The 16,828-nt window shown below is 43.5% G+C and overlaps 1 protein-coding gene across 2 annotated transcripts in view; it reads left to right on the top strand.

The window, feature by feature from the left end:
• Positions 1 to 15,727, top strand: part of LOC117711937 (heparan sulfate glucosamine 3-O-sulfotransferase 3A1) — an 88,053-nt gene extending 72,326 nt beyond the window's left edge. The window contains exons 1-2 of one of the 2 annotated variants that reach the window (XM_076936614.1): positions 3,864 to 3,953; positions 13,018 to 15,727. In XM_076936614.1, the coding sequence (XP_076792729.1) occupies positions 13,025 to 13,639 (615 nt within the window). In that variant the 5' untranslated portion in view covers positions 3,864 to 3,953; positions 13,018 to 13,024 and the 3' untranslated portion in view covers positions 13,640 to 15,727. Of the gene's footprint in view, positions 1 to 3,863; positions 3,954 to 13,017 lie in introns of those variants that run through there. The other variant, XM_034507887.2, reaches the window with a different exon arrangement.
• Positions 15,728 to 16,828: the final 1,101 nt, after the last annotated feature.

The raw sequence follows: 16,828 nt of genomic DNA, 5'->3' as shown, positions 1-16,828 counted from the left end.
AAATGGACTCTCTAATTTTTTCCACATTCTGTAGTTTAGTTTTCTCGAGCCTCTTTTGTTTATTGCATCCCGAGATCCAGCTATGGATGCTTCCTAGGTGCTCATAGAGCCCATGCCATGAATGACCTGCTTCCCTGAGACAGATCAACTTGTTGCAAGCAGCACTCCTGGCCTCTGTGAGAATAGTGCTTCTGTCTTCATGTGTAAATGCTGTGTACTCACAAGTGTGAGCTCCTTCAGTAACTGGATCAGGAGAGACAAAGGACACACACACACACACACACACACACACACACACACACACACAGCACTTGCAGGCTCTTTCGTGTTAACTAGCAGGAGACCTCTGCTCAGTCCTTCCTTTGTCCTTTCCTTTGACTGGCTTCTTGTCCTACTCAAATCCTTCCCCAAATCAGAAGTGCTTTCATTCATCTCCAGTGTTAGCAACAGTGCATCCCACACATGCTCTTAGCATACAGGGATTTTGTTTCAAAAACGTAGGGAAAGAGGTTTGGGGAAGCATTTCCCTGGAGCCTGGATGATGTTGTATTGAGAGACCGGTGTTTAGGACTATGGGCTGTACTGCACTGCTTACTGGTGTGATGGCTTCTACGGTAAGCGTGTGCATGTGAATGAGAGACTTACATCCTTTCTGAACTGTGCAAATGAACACCAGAACCCTCTGTCTGTCTTCCCTTCCATTGATGGCTTGACCCCATCGAGGTGGCAAGAGGCCTTGCCATGCTGACGGACACTCCTTCCTCGCATTCCTGAAGTTTGGTAGCAGCCTCGTGCCATAACTCTATTATGCTGGAACGTTACCATGTCAGGTTGTGGAGCGAGGCTATGACAAATGTTTGGCATTATTTTTGGTGCCATTTCAGCATTACATTTAGTATTGTTTCCTACTGCTTAAAAATCAAAGAAACTTGGAGCTTTGCCCGGGATGCTGAAGATCAATTTTAGAAAGAACATCCAGTGACTCTGGGCCCCCAGCTCCCACCAGCATTATAGCTTTGAGATCTTCTCCTGCCCCAAATGTAAAAGGCCTTAGATTCCATTGCTACTCTGTGTCTAGAATTCAGAAACAGGAAAAAAAAGTGGCTGGGAGAGGTGAGGGAAGGGATGAAGGAGCCAAAGCCCACCACTGCCAAAACGGAGCAAAGAGACTCCCTGTGGTCTCAGATTTATATTGCTCCCGTCTTACTAGTTTGTCCCCACTGCAAGCTTTACGTTGTTGCTTGCCAAGTCATGAGCGGACAGTCTGCCTTATCTCCAGCCGCACACATGCACTGGCCTGATAATCGTAGGCTGATGAAGAAGGCTTGCTGAAGACCCTGCCCACAGCATCTCGGCAGTGATGAGTTCTCAAACCCATCATTTATGAAACTCCTGTCAGGAGCCAGGATGAGCTCAGATAGGGAGTTGCTGAGGCAGTCACTGAGGACCCAAGTGTTCATCTGCTTTGGCTCACGGTCTCCATGCTTTCATTAAAAATTTCTCTTCCATCTTCTAAGTAGTCGCCTTAAGTTGTTAAAGCTCCAGGTAAGCTGAAGAGAGCGGGATCTAATCTACCTCTAACAAGGACCCACGTTTAACAAATCTTCCTGGTTCCAAGCCATTAAGGGAATTTCCCCCTCTGTTGTTGGGCTGTGTTTCAGTTACAGCTGTCTTGCCTTGGCATATGCTCATGGCGCATAGTGACAGATTTTACTCTTTAGGAACCAACATCAGAGTGGCTATGCTCTGGGTGCAACCTCTATTTTAGAATTAAGACAAAGTGAAGTCGGATAGAGGAGTGGATTAAGGATTAAGAGACGCAGGATCTCAGCCAGCTTTGTGTCATGGAAACTGTAGACCCGAGTGTGATAGGAAGTCACTGGGGAACTTAGGGGATTTCTCAGGGTCCCCCACCCCAAGTCTATAATTCCATGGAGCTTTCTGGGAGACAGCAGTGAAGAATTTGGACGATTTGTCTGCTTTTCTCCTGTATCTGGATCTCTGCTATCTATCTATAATCTCTTGGTTTGTATTGTCTCTCTGTCTGTCATTAAGTTGCTCATAAACATGGAAACCCCTTGGGGCTTGTGAATTTCCAGCGTCGGTTCTGGTGACCATGTGATATGCTGCTGGTTTATTTCTGAGACTTGTCGCCATTTTAACTACATTAAATGTGGTTTTGTAAGAGTCGTAGTCTGTTCTGATTTTAGATGTTCCTAACTTTTTTTCTTTTTAAATACACAGACTTCATTCAACAAATACACAGACTCATTCAAGAACTTTTGACTTGACTTCTTCAGTCATTTGGCTAAAATGAACATGCAAGTTCCTTTCTAAGGATCGGGGTGGGTGTAAGTTCTCTTGAATCTTTGTACTTCTGAGCACCACATCATCTTGATTCTACTTCAGGTGAAGTAAAGATTAGCTGAGTATAAAAGTGATTTTCTTTTCTTTTAAACTTTTACGATGATTGGGCACTTACACTAAATGTTGTCTAAAGCTCCATCCTTAACACTCTTCCCCAGTGGTAGTAGTCTAACTGGGTTTCTACTTCCCTTTCTACATTCCCAAACTCTAACACATTTGCTAGTGTTTGCCCAGATGGATCCCTGGGAGGGTGGGAGGCAGCAACTCAGAGTAAGAGCTGCAGGCAAGGTAGAGCAGAATAAGAAACCTCTGTCTCAGAGATGGCTTTAGCCCTTTATGGAGAGGCAAAGTGACATATCCCTACCCCTCTTAGATATTGATGGTCTTGCAGACAGACAGAGGAGGACTAGCACTTTGGAATAGCATTTGTGACAAAATAGACAGAGGTGGAAATGTCATCTGAAGCTATGTTTTATCTGCGAAGGAGGCTTTAGTGAAGTTCAAAGTGAAGTTCAACAGGGGACAGTGAAATTGTGGGTATATGGTTTAGTTCCAGTGGTTTTCAACCTGCCTAATATCTGTGACCCTTTAATAAAGTTCATGTTGTGGTGATCCCTCAACTGTAAAATTATTTTATTGCTACTTCCTAATTGTAATCTTGCTATTGTTGAGTCATAGGGTAAATATCTGACATGCAGGGTATCTGATATGTGACCTCTGTGTGGGTCGAGACCCACATGTTGAGAACCACCGTTTTAGAGCATCAGTGATGGATATGATGACAGAGGTTGACTGGGAGATCCTCAGTGTTCACGGGTATGGTGGCATTTAAAACGTGGGATCCAAGATACCTCTTGCCCTCCTCTTTCAAGGTGGTTGTGTGTGTGTGTGTGTGTGTGTGTGTGTGTGTGTGTGTGTGTGTGTATGACCACAGATGTATATTCTGCTTTTACCAAGTTTCTCCAAATGATCAGTCAAGAATCCTGGACTTTCTGTACTCCTCTGGAGTTTTGTTCTTAAAATAAACTCTGGTGCCTGATGAATCATGAATCTGGGGACAGTCAGAATCGCTTCCATTCCTGTGTGTCCTGTGATCATTTGGAGTCTTGGAAGGCGCAGACTGTCCACAGCATTGGGAAGGATCCCAGACACCCAACTGAACATTTAACTTCTCTTACTATGATTATTAGAGTGGTCCATACAAGTTTGTTCACTGTGGGAGCTGGTTCGTCACATCTCCCTCTCCCTCAGAAGCCAACTCAAACATCAGCAGAAGGAGTTTCCTGTCCAGAGTCACGAGTCCCGGTTTGAGAGGGATCTCACATCATAGCAGCAGGAAAAGAAATATTAACATGAGCAAGCCTTGGCCCCAGAGACAGCAAGCTGACAGCTCCCGATTGAATGTGGTTTCCTCCCTTCCAGACACACGGTTAGGGATCTCCAGGGACTACCTGCAGACATTGGCCATCCAGAGAGAAAGCCCTGGCTGGTGTACTTTGCTGCCGGAGGAGGCTTGCAGAAACAGACACAGGAGACAGACTGAGAGCATGCACATGCAAACTGACCAGATTTATCGATCCCTCAAGGTAAATCGCCCTTGAGTTGCAACCAGGCACTTCCCCTTGCGGCTGTGCTTCCCTTGTAGCAGACAGCGATTGGAACAGGCAGCTTACATGCCAAGATGAATGGGGGTGGGGAAGAAATACATGTAATAATTAAACATTTAGTCACAATGTCCAAGATGGCCAGTGCCTCTGATAGAAGGAATCAGGCTGATGCTGCCTGGGTATTTGGAAGGGTTGATAGAACATGTATTCTAATATGAGAAAGACCTAGAATTTTATTCTGATCCTGTTAGTTATAACTATCCCTGGGCAAACCATGTTGCCTCTTTGTTTTCTAAAATTCACATTTTTAGCTGCTCTGGTGGTTGTGAGACCAGAATAATGATTCTTCCACCTCAGTCTGTGGTAAGTGGTTCAGAAGTATCCATTGTTTTCTTTCTTGTAAGCTCAGGACCTGAGCTTGAATCCTGACTAACCTGGATCTGTTACTTGTAACCCAGCCCGATATGTGAACTTCATTTGATTGCAAGGAAGCATGAGATAGATGGAGGTCTCCTCCATCACAAACTTGCTTTTATTAAATGCAAGAATCCACTCAGCCCTCAATTCCCTGGTCTTTCTGTTATCACTCTGCAGAGCATCAAGTTAGACATATTAGTGTTCTGAGCCATACATGGAATCAGTTGTGTTTTTGCTGAATAGAGGTCTGAAGACTTACACTGACTTGCCTAATGTCACACAGCTACTACTGACAGAAAGTGACTGGAATCTCTATTGTTTCTCTACATTCTGAGTTTCCTGTGAAGCTGTACTGACTCTTCATGAGCCTGTGAAACAGCTACACTTCAGAGCATCACAAATGCTGTGTCTCCCTCTAGGTTCTTGGGAAGAAACAACCTCCTTTTATAAGCAATTCAAACTCCACTAAACAGAAAACCACACGTGTCTTACTATTTTCTTGTGGGGAAAAGATTACCCCTACCACACCCAACTTGCTAGTTTTGTAGTCTCCATTGTTTCTGCCTTTAAGCCTTTGTTGTCTTCTTTGGAAACACCCACATCACCCCCACATAAATCATCTACAGCATCCTCATGTCCTTGCTCTGAACCTGGCTTTTACTCTTCCCCTCCTCTGTTCTTCACATGTTCACACTAAGGTCTTCATGCTTGGATTACATTGGAAGAGCTTTCTAAAGCAATCGCCCACCTAACCTCACCTGCACACCGGTTCCAGTCATTTCCATGTCATTGATTATGCTCTCATCTTGTCAGTCTAGTCCAGTGGTTCAAAGCCTTCCTAATGCTGAGACCCTTTTCTTCCTGCTGCAGTGACCCCCCAACCATAATATTGCTTTCATTGCTACTTCATAACTATAATTTTACTACTGTTATGAATCATAATGTAAATATCTGTGTTTTCCACTGGTCTCAGGTGACCCCTGTGAAAGGGTGCTTCAACCCCCAATGTGAGTCATTTATGACACACAGGTTGAGAACATGACTGCCCCGTTCATGGAGACAAACAAGTACTTCATCTCATTGTCTTTAGTCCTGAGCCCAGGCTTTCTGATTCTTCCATGGTGTTCTGGATCACTCTCTTGAGATCTCATTTTCTCAAGTGGTTGCCCAAGCTGTTATTTTAAGTCCTTGTTTGTGAATTCCTTTTCTAAACCCCTTTCACTGCTGGCTTCTTATCTGATGCAATAGGAAGAAACAAGTCCCAGGCACAGAGAGGACCACTTATTACTATCTAGGTGATATTATTATTAGTATACATTTTATTATATTGATATTAATTATTATATAATATACATATTAGTATTAATTAATTATATACAAGGAGACATAGGCCCATTTTATCTCTCAAATTTTCAATGATAAAATGAGAATGTTATTTGTAAAGCATTTTTGCAAGCACCACTTACAAAACTATCTTTAGATAATCCCTTCCCACAGGCCCGATTCTTTAGCATCCTCTCTGTGGCAATGCCCATCTCTGTGCTTCAGATGTGGGAATAGGCATCCATGTGCAGGATAGAAGTTATGCAGTTCTTGTTCTCACTGTTTATCTGAGGTAAGAGGAAAGTGGTCATGAGTGGGATCCAGGAATCCTAAATAAGTGAACCCTTACTTTTCTTCTGTCATCTACATTTCTACAATTCAGAGATATGCCGAGTTTGGCAAAAGTGATTTTTGTTTTGTTTGGGCTTTATTAAACACATGCTTTTCTTGTAGCCTTATGGGAAACTGGCCATTTATTTTTTATAAGTGTAGTAAAATATTTATTCAACTATAACAAATACATAAAACCACACAAACTGGAGTGTACAGCTCCACCACAGGTTTACACACAGTGGACACACTGTGTAAGAAGCGACGAAACAGGTGGACTCTGTCTCCAGCTTCTGTTCTTCCTTCCCCAAACTGATTCCCCATAGACAACAGCTGTTTTGATATCTAGTTAGATACAAGACTTTCTTGTTTATTTGTTTAGTTTTTTGTTTGTTCACTTTATGTGTGTGAGTGAGTGCATGCACATGAGTGCACACACACATGTGCAAGCTCGCATGCAAGCCCACATGCAGACGTGAGGGGAGTCACACACAAGAATGTGGAGGCTAGAAGCCAGTATCTTCTCCAAAATTTTTCTCCACCTCTCTTTTTTTTTTTTTTTTTTTTTTTTTTTTTTTTGAGACAAGGTCTCTCTCTGAACTCAGCCAAACATGGAGTTCACTGATTGGATGAACACGCTGCCCATTGGGCCCCAAGGATGCTTTTGTCTCTGCCTTCCTACTGCCAGGGTTACAGACACACAGTGCTGTATCTGACATTTTATGTATTTCTGGTGATCTGAACTCGGGTCGTCACACTTTCCTGGTGAGCACTTAACGGTCTTCCGAGTTCTGATCACTAACTCTTCGTGGAGGAAGCTATATTAGCCATTTTTCTGTTGCTGAGATAAAACACCATGACCAGAGCAATTTATAGAAAGAAAGGTCTATTTTGGACTGGCAGATCCAGAGGGATAATTAAGAGTCTTTCACCATCACAGAGAGGAGGCAGGCCTGCAAGCACAATGCACACATGGCGGCAGGAAAGCTGAGAGCTCACATCTCAAACCATCAGGAAACCAAGAGAGCAAACTGGAAATGAGCAGGCCTTTAAACTCTCAAACCTCACCTCAGTGACGGACTTCCACCACCAAGGACATATCTCCTAAACTCCCACCAACAGGGACACAAACTGAGGACCAAGTATTCAAGTGCCAGGGACTCTGGGGGACTATCTCTTTCAAACTACCACAGCGGTCACACAGTAGATGCAGTGCCAGGACTGGCTGAGTTGACTAGCGTTCTTTGTGAGTCTCATACACAAGCAGGTATGACTGGCAGATGTGAAGCCATCCATTCTGATTGTGCTGTGTTGGGTGTATATGTTGGGTGTATTCTGGTTTTCATGAGTATTTGGGTGCCTTGAATTTGGGGCCCTCATGATTATGTGACCATGGATGGACAGCTGTGCACTGTCACTAGTTGCTGGAGACATATGTTTGGCTCTTGTAAATGGTGCCAACCAGCTTTGGAGTCACTGTGTCAGCTTGTGCTCCACCAGTAATATTCCAGTTGTTGCACATCCTCACCCACACTGGAAAACCCTCAGTTGCTTTTATTCTAGTTGTATGGGTGGATGAGTCAGATTGTGATATTGACACAGGGTTTTAGTTTCCATTTCCCTGATAAATAATCAATCCTAATAACTTCTCAAGAATTAATTAAACATCTGGATACTATGGTTTTTTTAAAAATGAAATGGCTATTCAAGGCTTTTGTTCATTTTTCTTTCATTTTGTTTGTTTGTTTACTTATTTGACTTATTGACTTGTAGGAGTTCTTTATATAATCATAGATATGGCTTTTGACAGACTAACAGTTGGTAAAACATTTTCTTTCACGCTGAGGTTTGTCTCTTTACCCACTTGATGGTATCATTTGATGAACATCTTTAGTTTTCATTTACTCCAACTTATCATTTCATTAATTTGTTTCTTCAATACATTCTAAACATTTTTCCTCTTTCAGAATCATCAGGCAACTCTTGTAAATTTTTAGCCTGCTTATATCTATAAGTAATATTGGATTTGTTCTCATGTACTGTATAGGAAAAGGTTATTGGTCAAGATTGAATAAATACAATTTAGTAAAAACAAATAGGAATGGCATATCCATCCATCCATCTATCCATCCATCCATCCATCCATCCATCCATCCATCCATCCATCCATCCATCCTTTGGCCCATCTGCCCATCCATCCATCCATTCATCCATCCACCCACCCACCCATCCATCTATCCACCCACCTACCCACCCAACCATCCACCTCCCCACGCACCTGCCCTTCCATTCATTCCACGCATCCTTCCTTCCATCCATTCATTTGAAGCTACTTCTGGAGAATGGTTGGTATAAGTTACACAGGAAAGACAGGGATCAAGAAGGCAGCATGAGGACAATGGGAATCCAGGGGGAAATGGGCTCATATTGGTAAGAATGCCTGAATACATAGATCCTTTTTTTACCTTCTTATTTGGATTAGTAGCATACTAAATGTAGTTGCTGAGTGGCCTGGGCAGCTCTTTCTGGATGACTCTCCCAGTAGCAGAGCTGTCTGTATACAGACAACAGTGAGGTACTGGCCACCTAATCCAAAGGGGGCATTCTGATTCTTAAACTATCCTAGATGCCCGACACAACGGCAAGTGTGGTATGTACCCTGCTCTGTGTGGAGAGAGAAAGCCCTCCAGGTCATTCTAGCAGTTCCACCAGAAACTATGGTCTTGACCATTGGCTTTGGAAGAAAAGAACAATCAACTTAGCCTGCCTGCCCTGGCTTGTTTGACTCTGACATTTTCTATAGTGTAGACAGCTACAAGAACAACACCTAGACCCATACAGATTACTTACTCAGTGACAGATCAGCTCCAAAGTGATGGTGGCATGATGTCTGAAGCAGACACAAACTTTGACAAACAGTGCTTTCTGATAACAGAATCCACTTAAAGACTATGTTCACCTCTCCCCAAACAACCAGTCAGTCTGTGTCTCTCCAAAGACAGTGACGAGCTCATGATATTCAAGCAAGACATCCTTAATGTCGGTACCCCATGGGCCAGTGCTGGATACCCCAGGGCCATGGCCGAGAAGGCATCTCTGGTTTTATCTGGGGTTCTATTGTCTGGACTCCTGAGTCCTTTTGCCACTGGGAATCGGGTCACTGGTCACCACTCCCTTCAGAGCAATGCTCGGTACATACTCTGGAGCAGAGTCACTCTGGCAGTCCTTTGACAGGCTAGATTCCTGAGACATTTGCCTTGACTTTTCTGTTGAAATAAAAAAAACTGAGTAACGCAAGTAACAGCTTGTCTCTACCTGCCCCATCTTGTCAGCAGTTAGAAGGTATAAGCCACAAACCCCATTTTCTGATTTCAGATCAGTTCTACAAATAGTCAAAAATTATTTTATCTCCCTTTGGTCTAGCAAGTTGAAAATGAAACCACAGCCCCTTTGAGAACTTAGCTCCGGTGCTTAGTCATCTTTAAGCCAAATGACACACTCTAGCTAGATCCATCCCTCAAAGCCTTTGTTCCTTCTTGAGTGCTTTAAAAACTTGCTGTAAACTGTGCTTGGCATAAAGTGGACTGTCTCTATGTCCTTAGGTTCAAGAGTATTAACTACATACACGTTGTGCAATCAGTCTCCAGAACTCTTAATCTTGAGTTGTTATCCATGTTATAATGAATTCTTTACTCCCACAGTAACCAGTCGGATTTCCCCATTCCATGAGTGACAGGAGGTGATAAGGATGGCTTTCTTAGGAAGTCCTGTTTGGGCGGTCTCTTTTCAAGTACTTATTTGGGATAGGCTTTTGAAAAATATGAATTCTTTTTCTGAGGTTCAGTAGTGTTTGTTTTGGCCAAGCACAATCTGAAGCTCCAATCTCTGAAAAAGGCTCCTGGGGGTCTATTTGCTCCCAGAGACAAGCCAGCCAGGAACTCCCAAGAGCAGTCTGCTCTCTCTCTTTCAGATTCCAGGCAAAATGTGAAGTAAACTAGTTATAACTTAGAGATTACAGACAAGGAGACAGGAATCTGCCCTTGTGTTTTTAAGTCAACACAGACCCCTTAGCCCTCTGGAGTATTTGAGTATTTGGTGTTTGCTTAAAACTCAACATTTTCCCATAAATTTGATCAAATTTCTTTTACTGGGAGAGTCCAACCATTTCTGGCCAGGTTTCCTGGTTTGTGTTGTATAAGGGCATGTTAAGTTCCAGAAGCACTTGGTCTAGCTGATTCCTTAGTCTTTGGCATGTACAGTCGAGGAAGGGCAATGGGCATCTCAGTGATGTTGCACCCATTTTGAGCTGTGCTCACCTACATCTGGATCACAAGGTATATTCAAGAGATGGTTAATGTGGTGCATCATTTTGTAAAATAAATCGCAAACTTATTTCAGAGTTAAAAATAGGAGTTAAGTACCATAGATCAAATATACAACTAACATTCCCTCCTCCAAGAAGAGTAGAGGCCCTTGGTTAACGTTTCCAAAGTAGCAAATGTGGGAGGAAAGCACCATTGTATAAGCCAAAGCATTGTTAGCACTAGACACACGAGGCTGAGGAGTGTGTGCCAGAAACAACCCACATGAGAGAAGAAATACTTGCAAAGTAATTGAGAGGCTGTCTGCCAGTTGGCTTTAAAGCCATCCATTTGGCATAGTTAGGGAGTAAATGGGGCAGGGTAGAGGTGGGGAAGCTCATGAATGAAACTGGCCATTGTTATGCATTCCTGGAGGAGATAGGATGTGCCTGAGGTTTACTTAACATGTTTTTTTATCTTTTATGTTTGACATTTCCCAATTAATGTCTACTTAGCAAACAGTGAAGATGGGGCAGGTGCTAAGACACCAACAAAGAGAGAGACCCAACAGGGTGCTGGGTGTGTACTAAAAGTGCATCCTTTTAGTCTGAATGCAAAATAGACACTACGAAATTAGGCAAGCAAAATAGCCATTAAAATTAAAAATAAATACAGCCGTGGCTGATACTTACATCATAAGAGAAAGCAGAACTCTTCAGTGTAACCGATAGGTGTTGATGGTGAATGACTGCTGGTATTTAAGAAAGTTGATCAAGTCCCACTTGAAAAGTGAGTCTTGGAGAATAAAGTGCCTTTATGACTTGAGAAGATGAATCAGAAGTTTAAAAAAATCAATCAAACCCATTGTAAGGGACCAACTAAGCACGGTGGCTGGCTTTAAGGGGGAACATTTTTAAAAAGCTAGAAGGCAAATCAGTGAATTAGAAAAGGGGCGTAACCAACAAGGAATAAGGAAAGGAAGAATGCAGGAAATGTAGCTGGGAATGGAGGTGTGGCTGCGAACACTCACGACATCATTTTCTAAGAAGAATGATAATCGCTCCAAATCAACACAAGACAAGGCAGTGTTAGAGCAGCACAGTGGCCAACCAGGGGAACGAGGAAAGCACCCAGGGAGCACACTACCCTTCCTGCCCACAACACACACATTCTCAGCCCTAGATGGAAGTGACTCCGAGCAAGCTCCGAAGGAAAAGAAAAGAAACGAAGACAGTTAAGAGCATGACAATCAGGGCTTTTCTAACCATTACAGACGAGATGGAACCCTCAGGAGTTGTGCAGATAAGTATTTTGTGTGACATAAAAGCCATTTCCTCTGCACACATGAGGCCTTCTCTTACCACCAACCTCCCCTCCCCTGTCCCCCAAGAGCCCCAGCTGGGAATGGGTCTGAAATCCAGGCTAATACCAGACCCTCATGCTACCTTTATTTTGTGTACATACCCTGTACCTTTTCATGCATCGGCAGTGTTAATTAACGTGTGCTCCGGTGTGCAGTGCTCTGGTGCCCCATTCCTGCTGTTTCCCTTTGGGGCCTCCATTGCACAGGAACGTTGATAATGTGGCAGCTAACTTGACTGCCATGGTAGCCACTACGGGACTAAAGGACAAGTAGTGCAGACAGCATGGGTGTGCTGGGCAAAGGAATAATTCACATTCTGGATAGGCAGAGGGGTCTCTGGGAGATTTCACCCTGCTATTTGGAATGGCTTGCAATTTCAACGTTATGGATTGCTTATTCTTGGAATTTCTGTGTAATATTTTTTTGACTGTTGTTGGAGGCAGGTAACTGAAATTAGGGCTAAATGAATCATTGTTAGGGGAGGGAGGACAGTTGCATGATTTGATATTATGCTGAAGAGGAGGGGCCGGAGAGATGACTAAGTGCTGCTCCTTCAGAGCACTAGACTTCAGAGTCCTCAGGGGGCTCACATTCGTCTTTAACTCGAGCGTCTTTAACGCTCACTTCTGGCCACCAGAAGCACCTACATGTATGTGTACAAACTCTCAGAGAATCTCATAACTAAACAAATACAATAAATATTTTAAAAAGATCCCTTTGTGAATGAAGAAATCCTTGTTGAGAGAAATCACTAGCTTTTGTATGGTAGGCAACACTACTCTGAGACGAGACAGCCATGGACAGGATGGCATCGGGTATTTTAATGTGTTTTGATAGCACTGTAATCGTGTTTGTGACAATGTGATTCACCCTCAGAACATATAGACATTGCTTATTGTCGTTGGCTCACAGTAACTAACATAGCCTTTATTCTGTGTTGGGAGCATTTCAGAGCTCGTGAGGTGTAGTCAACAATTGCCACAAAAACTGTGGGACAGAGGCATTATGTCCAGATAGATGAACTTGGAAACTTCCCAGTGTACGCTTGTCTGTATTTTTCCTCAATACAAAAACAACAAAATTATTGTTTTTATATATGTTCACATCTGGCTACTACTGTTGAGATGAAAAGAACTCAAGGAAAGCAAAGCAGTCTCTGCCACCAGCCATTCAAGAAGTCCGGGAGCTGGAAGTGCAACCCACAGGGGGAGTCTGAACCCAGACTGGGTGGCCTTTTCCAGTTCTTGGGGTCCAAAAGGGAACTTGGCTCACTCTCCAGATCCTAACATGTCTTCTTGATTTCCCGCAGGGACCTGATGCCCAGAACCCTTGAGGGACAGATCACCATGGAGAAGACGCCCAGCTACTTTGTGACCCGGGAGGCACCCGCGCGCATCTCCGCCATGTCCAAGGACACCAAGCTCATCGTGGTAGTGCGCGACCCGGTGACCAGGGCCATCTCGGACTACACGCAGACGCTGTCCAAGCGGCCGGACATCCCCAGCTTCGAGAGCCTGACGTTCCGCAACCGCAGCGCGGGCCTCATAGACACGTCCTGGAGCGCCATCCAGATCGGTCTGTATGCCAAGCACCTGGAGCCCTGGCTGCGCCACTTCCCGCTCGGCCAGATGCTCTTCGTGAGCGGGGAGCGGCTGGTCAGTGATCCAGCCGGCGAGCTGCGCCGCGTGCAGGACTTCCTGGGCCTCAAGCGCATCATCACCAACAAGCACTTCTACTTCAACCAGACCAAGGGCTTCCCGTGCCTCAAGAAGGCGGAGGGCAGTGGCAAGCCTCACTGCCTAGGCAAGACTAAGGGCCGCGCGCACCCCACCATCGCGCGCGAAGTGCTGCGGCAGCTGCGTGACTTTTACCGTCCTTTCAATCGCAAATTCTACCAGATGACCGGCCGCGACTTCGGCTGGGATGGGTAGCAGAAATAATTTAAAATGAAAAAAATATCAAAATATAATATATTTTTTTACCAGTCGGTAGAGAAAAGACAGTTTAATATTTGTGTATTAAGAGTATGTGTTGCAGTATTTTTTTTTCCTTCCGGTCCCCGTGGTTAACCAGCACCAAATATGCACATAGCAGAAAAGGAGATTTCGTGTATCTAAGCATCTCCTATCTCAGTTTGTTGGTATTCTGAGCATTCATTCACAAAGGATAAGCACCAGTAACCCACTCATCTGTGTTAAGAACCTCCCCCCCCCACGCCCCCAGGGTAAACCTCTCTTTTCTTACATACAGAAACCTGATAGAATTGAGACCTGGCCTTTCAGGGTTTTTTTTTTTTTGTTTTGTTTTGTTTTGTTTTGTTTTTTGTTTTTTTTTTTCTCCTAAGTCATTTCTCAGCTAAGATACTGTGTATGCACAGGGTAGTTTTTTAAATTGTAGTTTTGACCCTTACAACCACTACTGCAAGCACGTAGTGCCATTCTAGAGATCATCAATTTCTATTTTAGAGATAAGGGAAACTGAGTCTCAGGGAGGTCGAATGACTTATCTTAAAGCTGGATGGTGGGTCCTGAACAAAATTCTGTTTGCCGCTTTTTCTCTATTTTATGACACTGCCCCCCAACCCCACCCCGCTGGAGCGTATAATACACCCGGAGCTTTAGAAGCTCCGGAGTGATCCGGAAAGAGGGCGGGGGCGGGGAGGACTTGTTATTGCATGCAATATGAGTCCAGGCTGGCCTATGGCACACAGCCTCATTACATAGCTGTATTCAATGAAGTCACAGAGATGGGGACACAAGCCCTCTGGGGAGCCCATCTTGTCTCTTGGCTGATCAAAGGATGCTAAGACAAGGAGATCTGACCGATGGGTGGTCATCTGAATCCCAGAGGGAAGATGGACAAACGGAACTAGAAGCACTCACTGGCTGTTGATTTGACTTCTTTATTTTTTTTCAAAAAAAAAAAAAAAAAAAAAAAAAAAACTCAATTCAATTAGAACTTATCAATACGAATTTCATTTTCCTTGTTTTAGAAACAAAATCCCCCTTTTCTTTGTGGTAGCTCAGGTCTGACCTCAGTTAACAACTTTTCCCCAGCTCTACCTGTTCTCACAGATTGCTGCCTGTCACTCACTCTCTTTATCCATGTTCCTCATTTTCCTCTCGTATGAATTAGAACCTAATGCTCACTAATGTTTGGAAAATACTCTAAGAAAAGAAACATGATGGTAGATAGAATGGTGACGTCTTCTCTGCTCCCACCTCGCACCCCTGTCTAAATGGCTCCAATGAATCAATACTTTATTAAGAGTACTCCTTGCTTTCGGAGTGGGTATTAATGAGATTAGCATTAATGGGAATTAAATTGGTTTAGCAAGGAGCACGTATGTGCTGATCATATAAAACATCCATAATTAGTCTGTCAGCGACATTTTACCACAGGTTTAAGGCCAAGAAGAACATGTTTGCTATTCCATCAGTATTTCCTTTTATCTACTGAAATTTAAAGGGCCAGATACTTTAATATACTAAAAAAATGTGCTGTTTTCTCTGCTGTCAATCAAAAGGAACTAAAGTTTGTTTTACAATATACTAGATGGCCATGGGTTTGTTTGTCATCGGTGCTCCATCAGGTGTATACATGTCTCTTAGAAAGACTAACATGTGGTTAAAGTGAAGTGAAAACATCATTTCAAGTTTCTAAATATTTTGTCATCTTTGGATTTATTTGCTGATATCCCATTAATAGGAATTAAGCCCCGAACTCGGGTTGCCCTTTCCACTTTGTCTCCTGCATTTCTAGGTCCTTGGTGTCCAGTGCCACAGTCTGTTTTTAGCGGCCATGCATCATCACCAGCAGCCACCGGAGACTCATTCTCAGCTCTGCTCATTTTTTGATTTGTTTGTGCTTCTGAATCTTTTGTATTCCCCTCGCTGCTGCCTGCCTTTATGCAAAAGCGGCTTGCACAAAAACCAGAATTGTATCTAACAGCTGCACTCGGCAACCTCCCTCTTTTCCCATGGAAGAGACAATAAAAGAACAAAATTGAGTGCAAAGAATTTCTTGCATGTAGGTGATTTTTGTCCATCCTATTTAAGAAAAAAAAAAAAAAGAATGAAAAGAGTCCTCTAGGCAAACATTCAAACTTGTAAGATTCCCGAAAAGTGTCTAAAGGTCTGGATCTCGGAAATGTATAATGAAGAAGACTGGGGTTCTCTCTCAGTTTCACTGAGGACAAGGAAAAAATATTCCCGCCTTCAGTGAGAGCTCACTCATGCTGTGAGTGGAATTGGCCTCCCATGCAAGTTGTCCATTTAGCTACACCAAACAATAGGCTTTGATCTCAGGTGGAACACGGGGTGGGGGTGGGGGCTCCCTCCTTGAAGCTGTCTTCTGTAAAGCCATACCCGCCACCCCTGTGCTTTTCTTTGGACTGGAACATTGTCCATGACAGCAACCAGGCTGAACTCTTTGTTTCTGAACCATGGGTGTAGCATATAAGAGTATTACTCAGCACCTGAGGTCTACGGATTTTATTACAATATCTGGGCATTAATGAGCTTCTAGAACCCTAGGTATCTATTATTCTACAAGAATTACTCACACTCAAATTTCAAGTTTTCCCTTTCTTTCCTTCCTTCCTTCCTTCCTTCCTTCCTCCCTTCCTTCCTTCCTTTCTTCCTTCCTTCTTTCTCTTTCTTGATAGAATCTTCAACCTTAAACCTCTAAGAAAATGTGGCTCAAATCTCCATCTTGCATTCAAATATAGGATTTAAAAACACAGCTACACCAGTAAATACTGAACCCCTAATTTTACAGCTGAAAAAGGGATGGGTCTCTTCTAACATCCTTGTCCGTTATGCCAGATGAGTCATATTTGAGCCGTACCAAACCTGTCATCCACAAATGTGTCTATAAAATAGCAATGCTTTACAGTCACAGAGCAGAGACAGCTTCAGAGGTTGAAAGCAATTACTACTCTTCCAGAGGACCTGAGCTCAGCTCCTGGTACTCACACTGGAGAACCACAACCACCTGCAAGTTCAGTTCAGGTGATCCAATGCCTACTTCTAGTCTCTGGAAACTCACACATGCACATGCACACGCACATGCACACGCACACGCACATACACACACACACACACATACTCATAACACAT

This window comes from Arvicanthis niloticus, chromosome 6, assembly GCF_011762505.2.
Source record: "Arvicanthis niloticus isolate mArvNil1 chromosome 6, mArvNil1.pat.X, whole genome shotgun sequence".
NCBI classification, from domain to species: Eukaryota; Metazoa; Chordata; class Mammalia; order Rodentia; family Muridae; genus Arvicanthis; species Arvicanthis niloticus.
The sequence above is the reverse complement of the archived record's forward strand: the minus strand, read 5'-3'. Positions and strand labels throughout refer to the sequence as shown.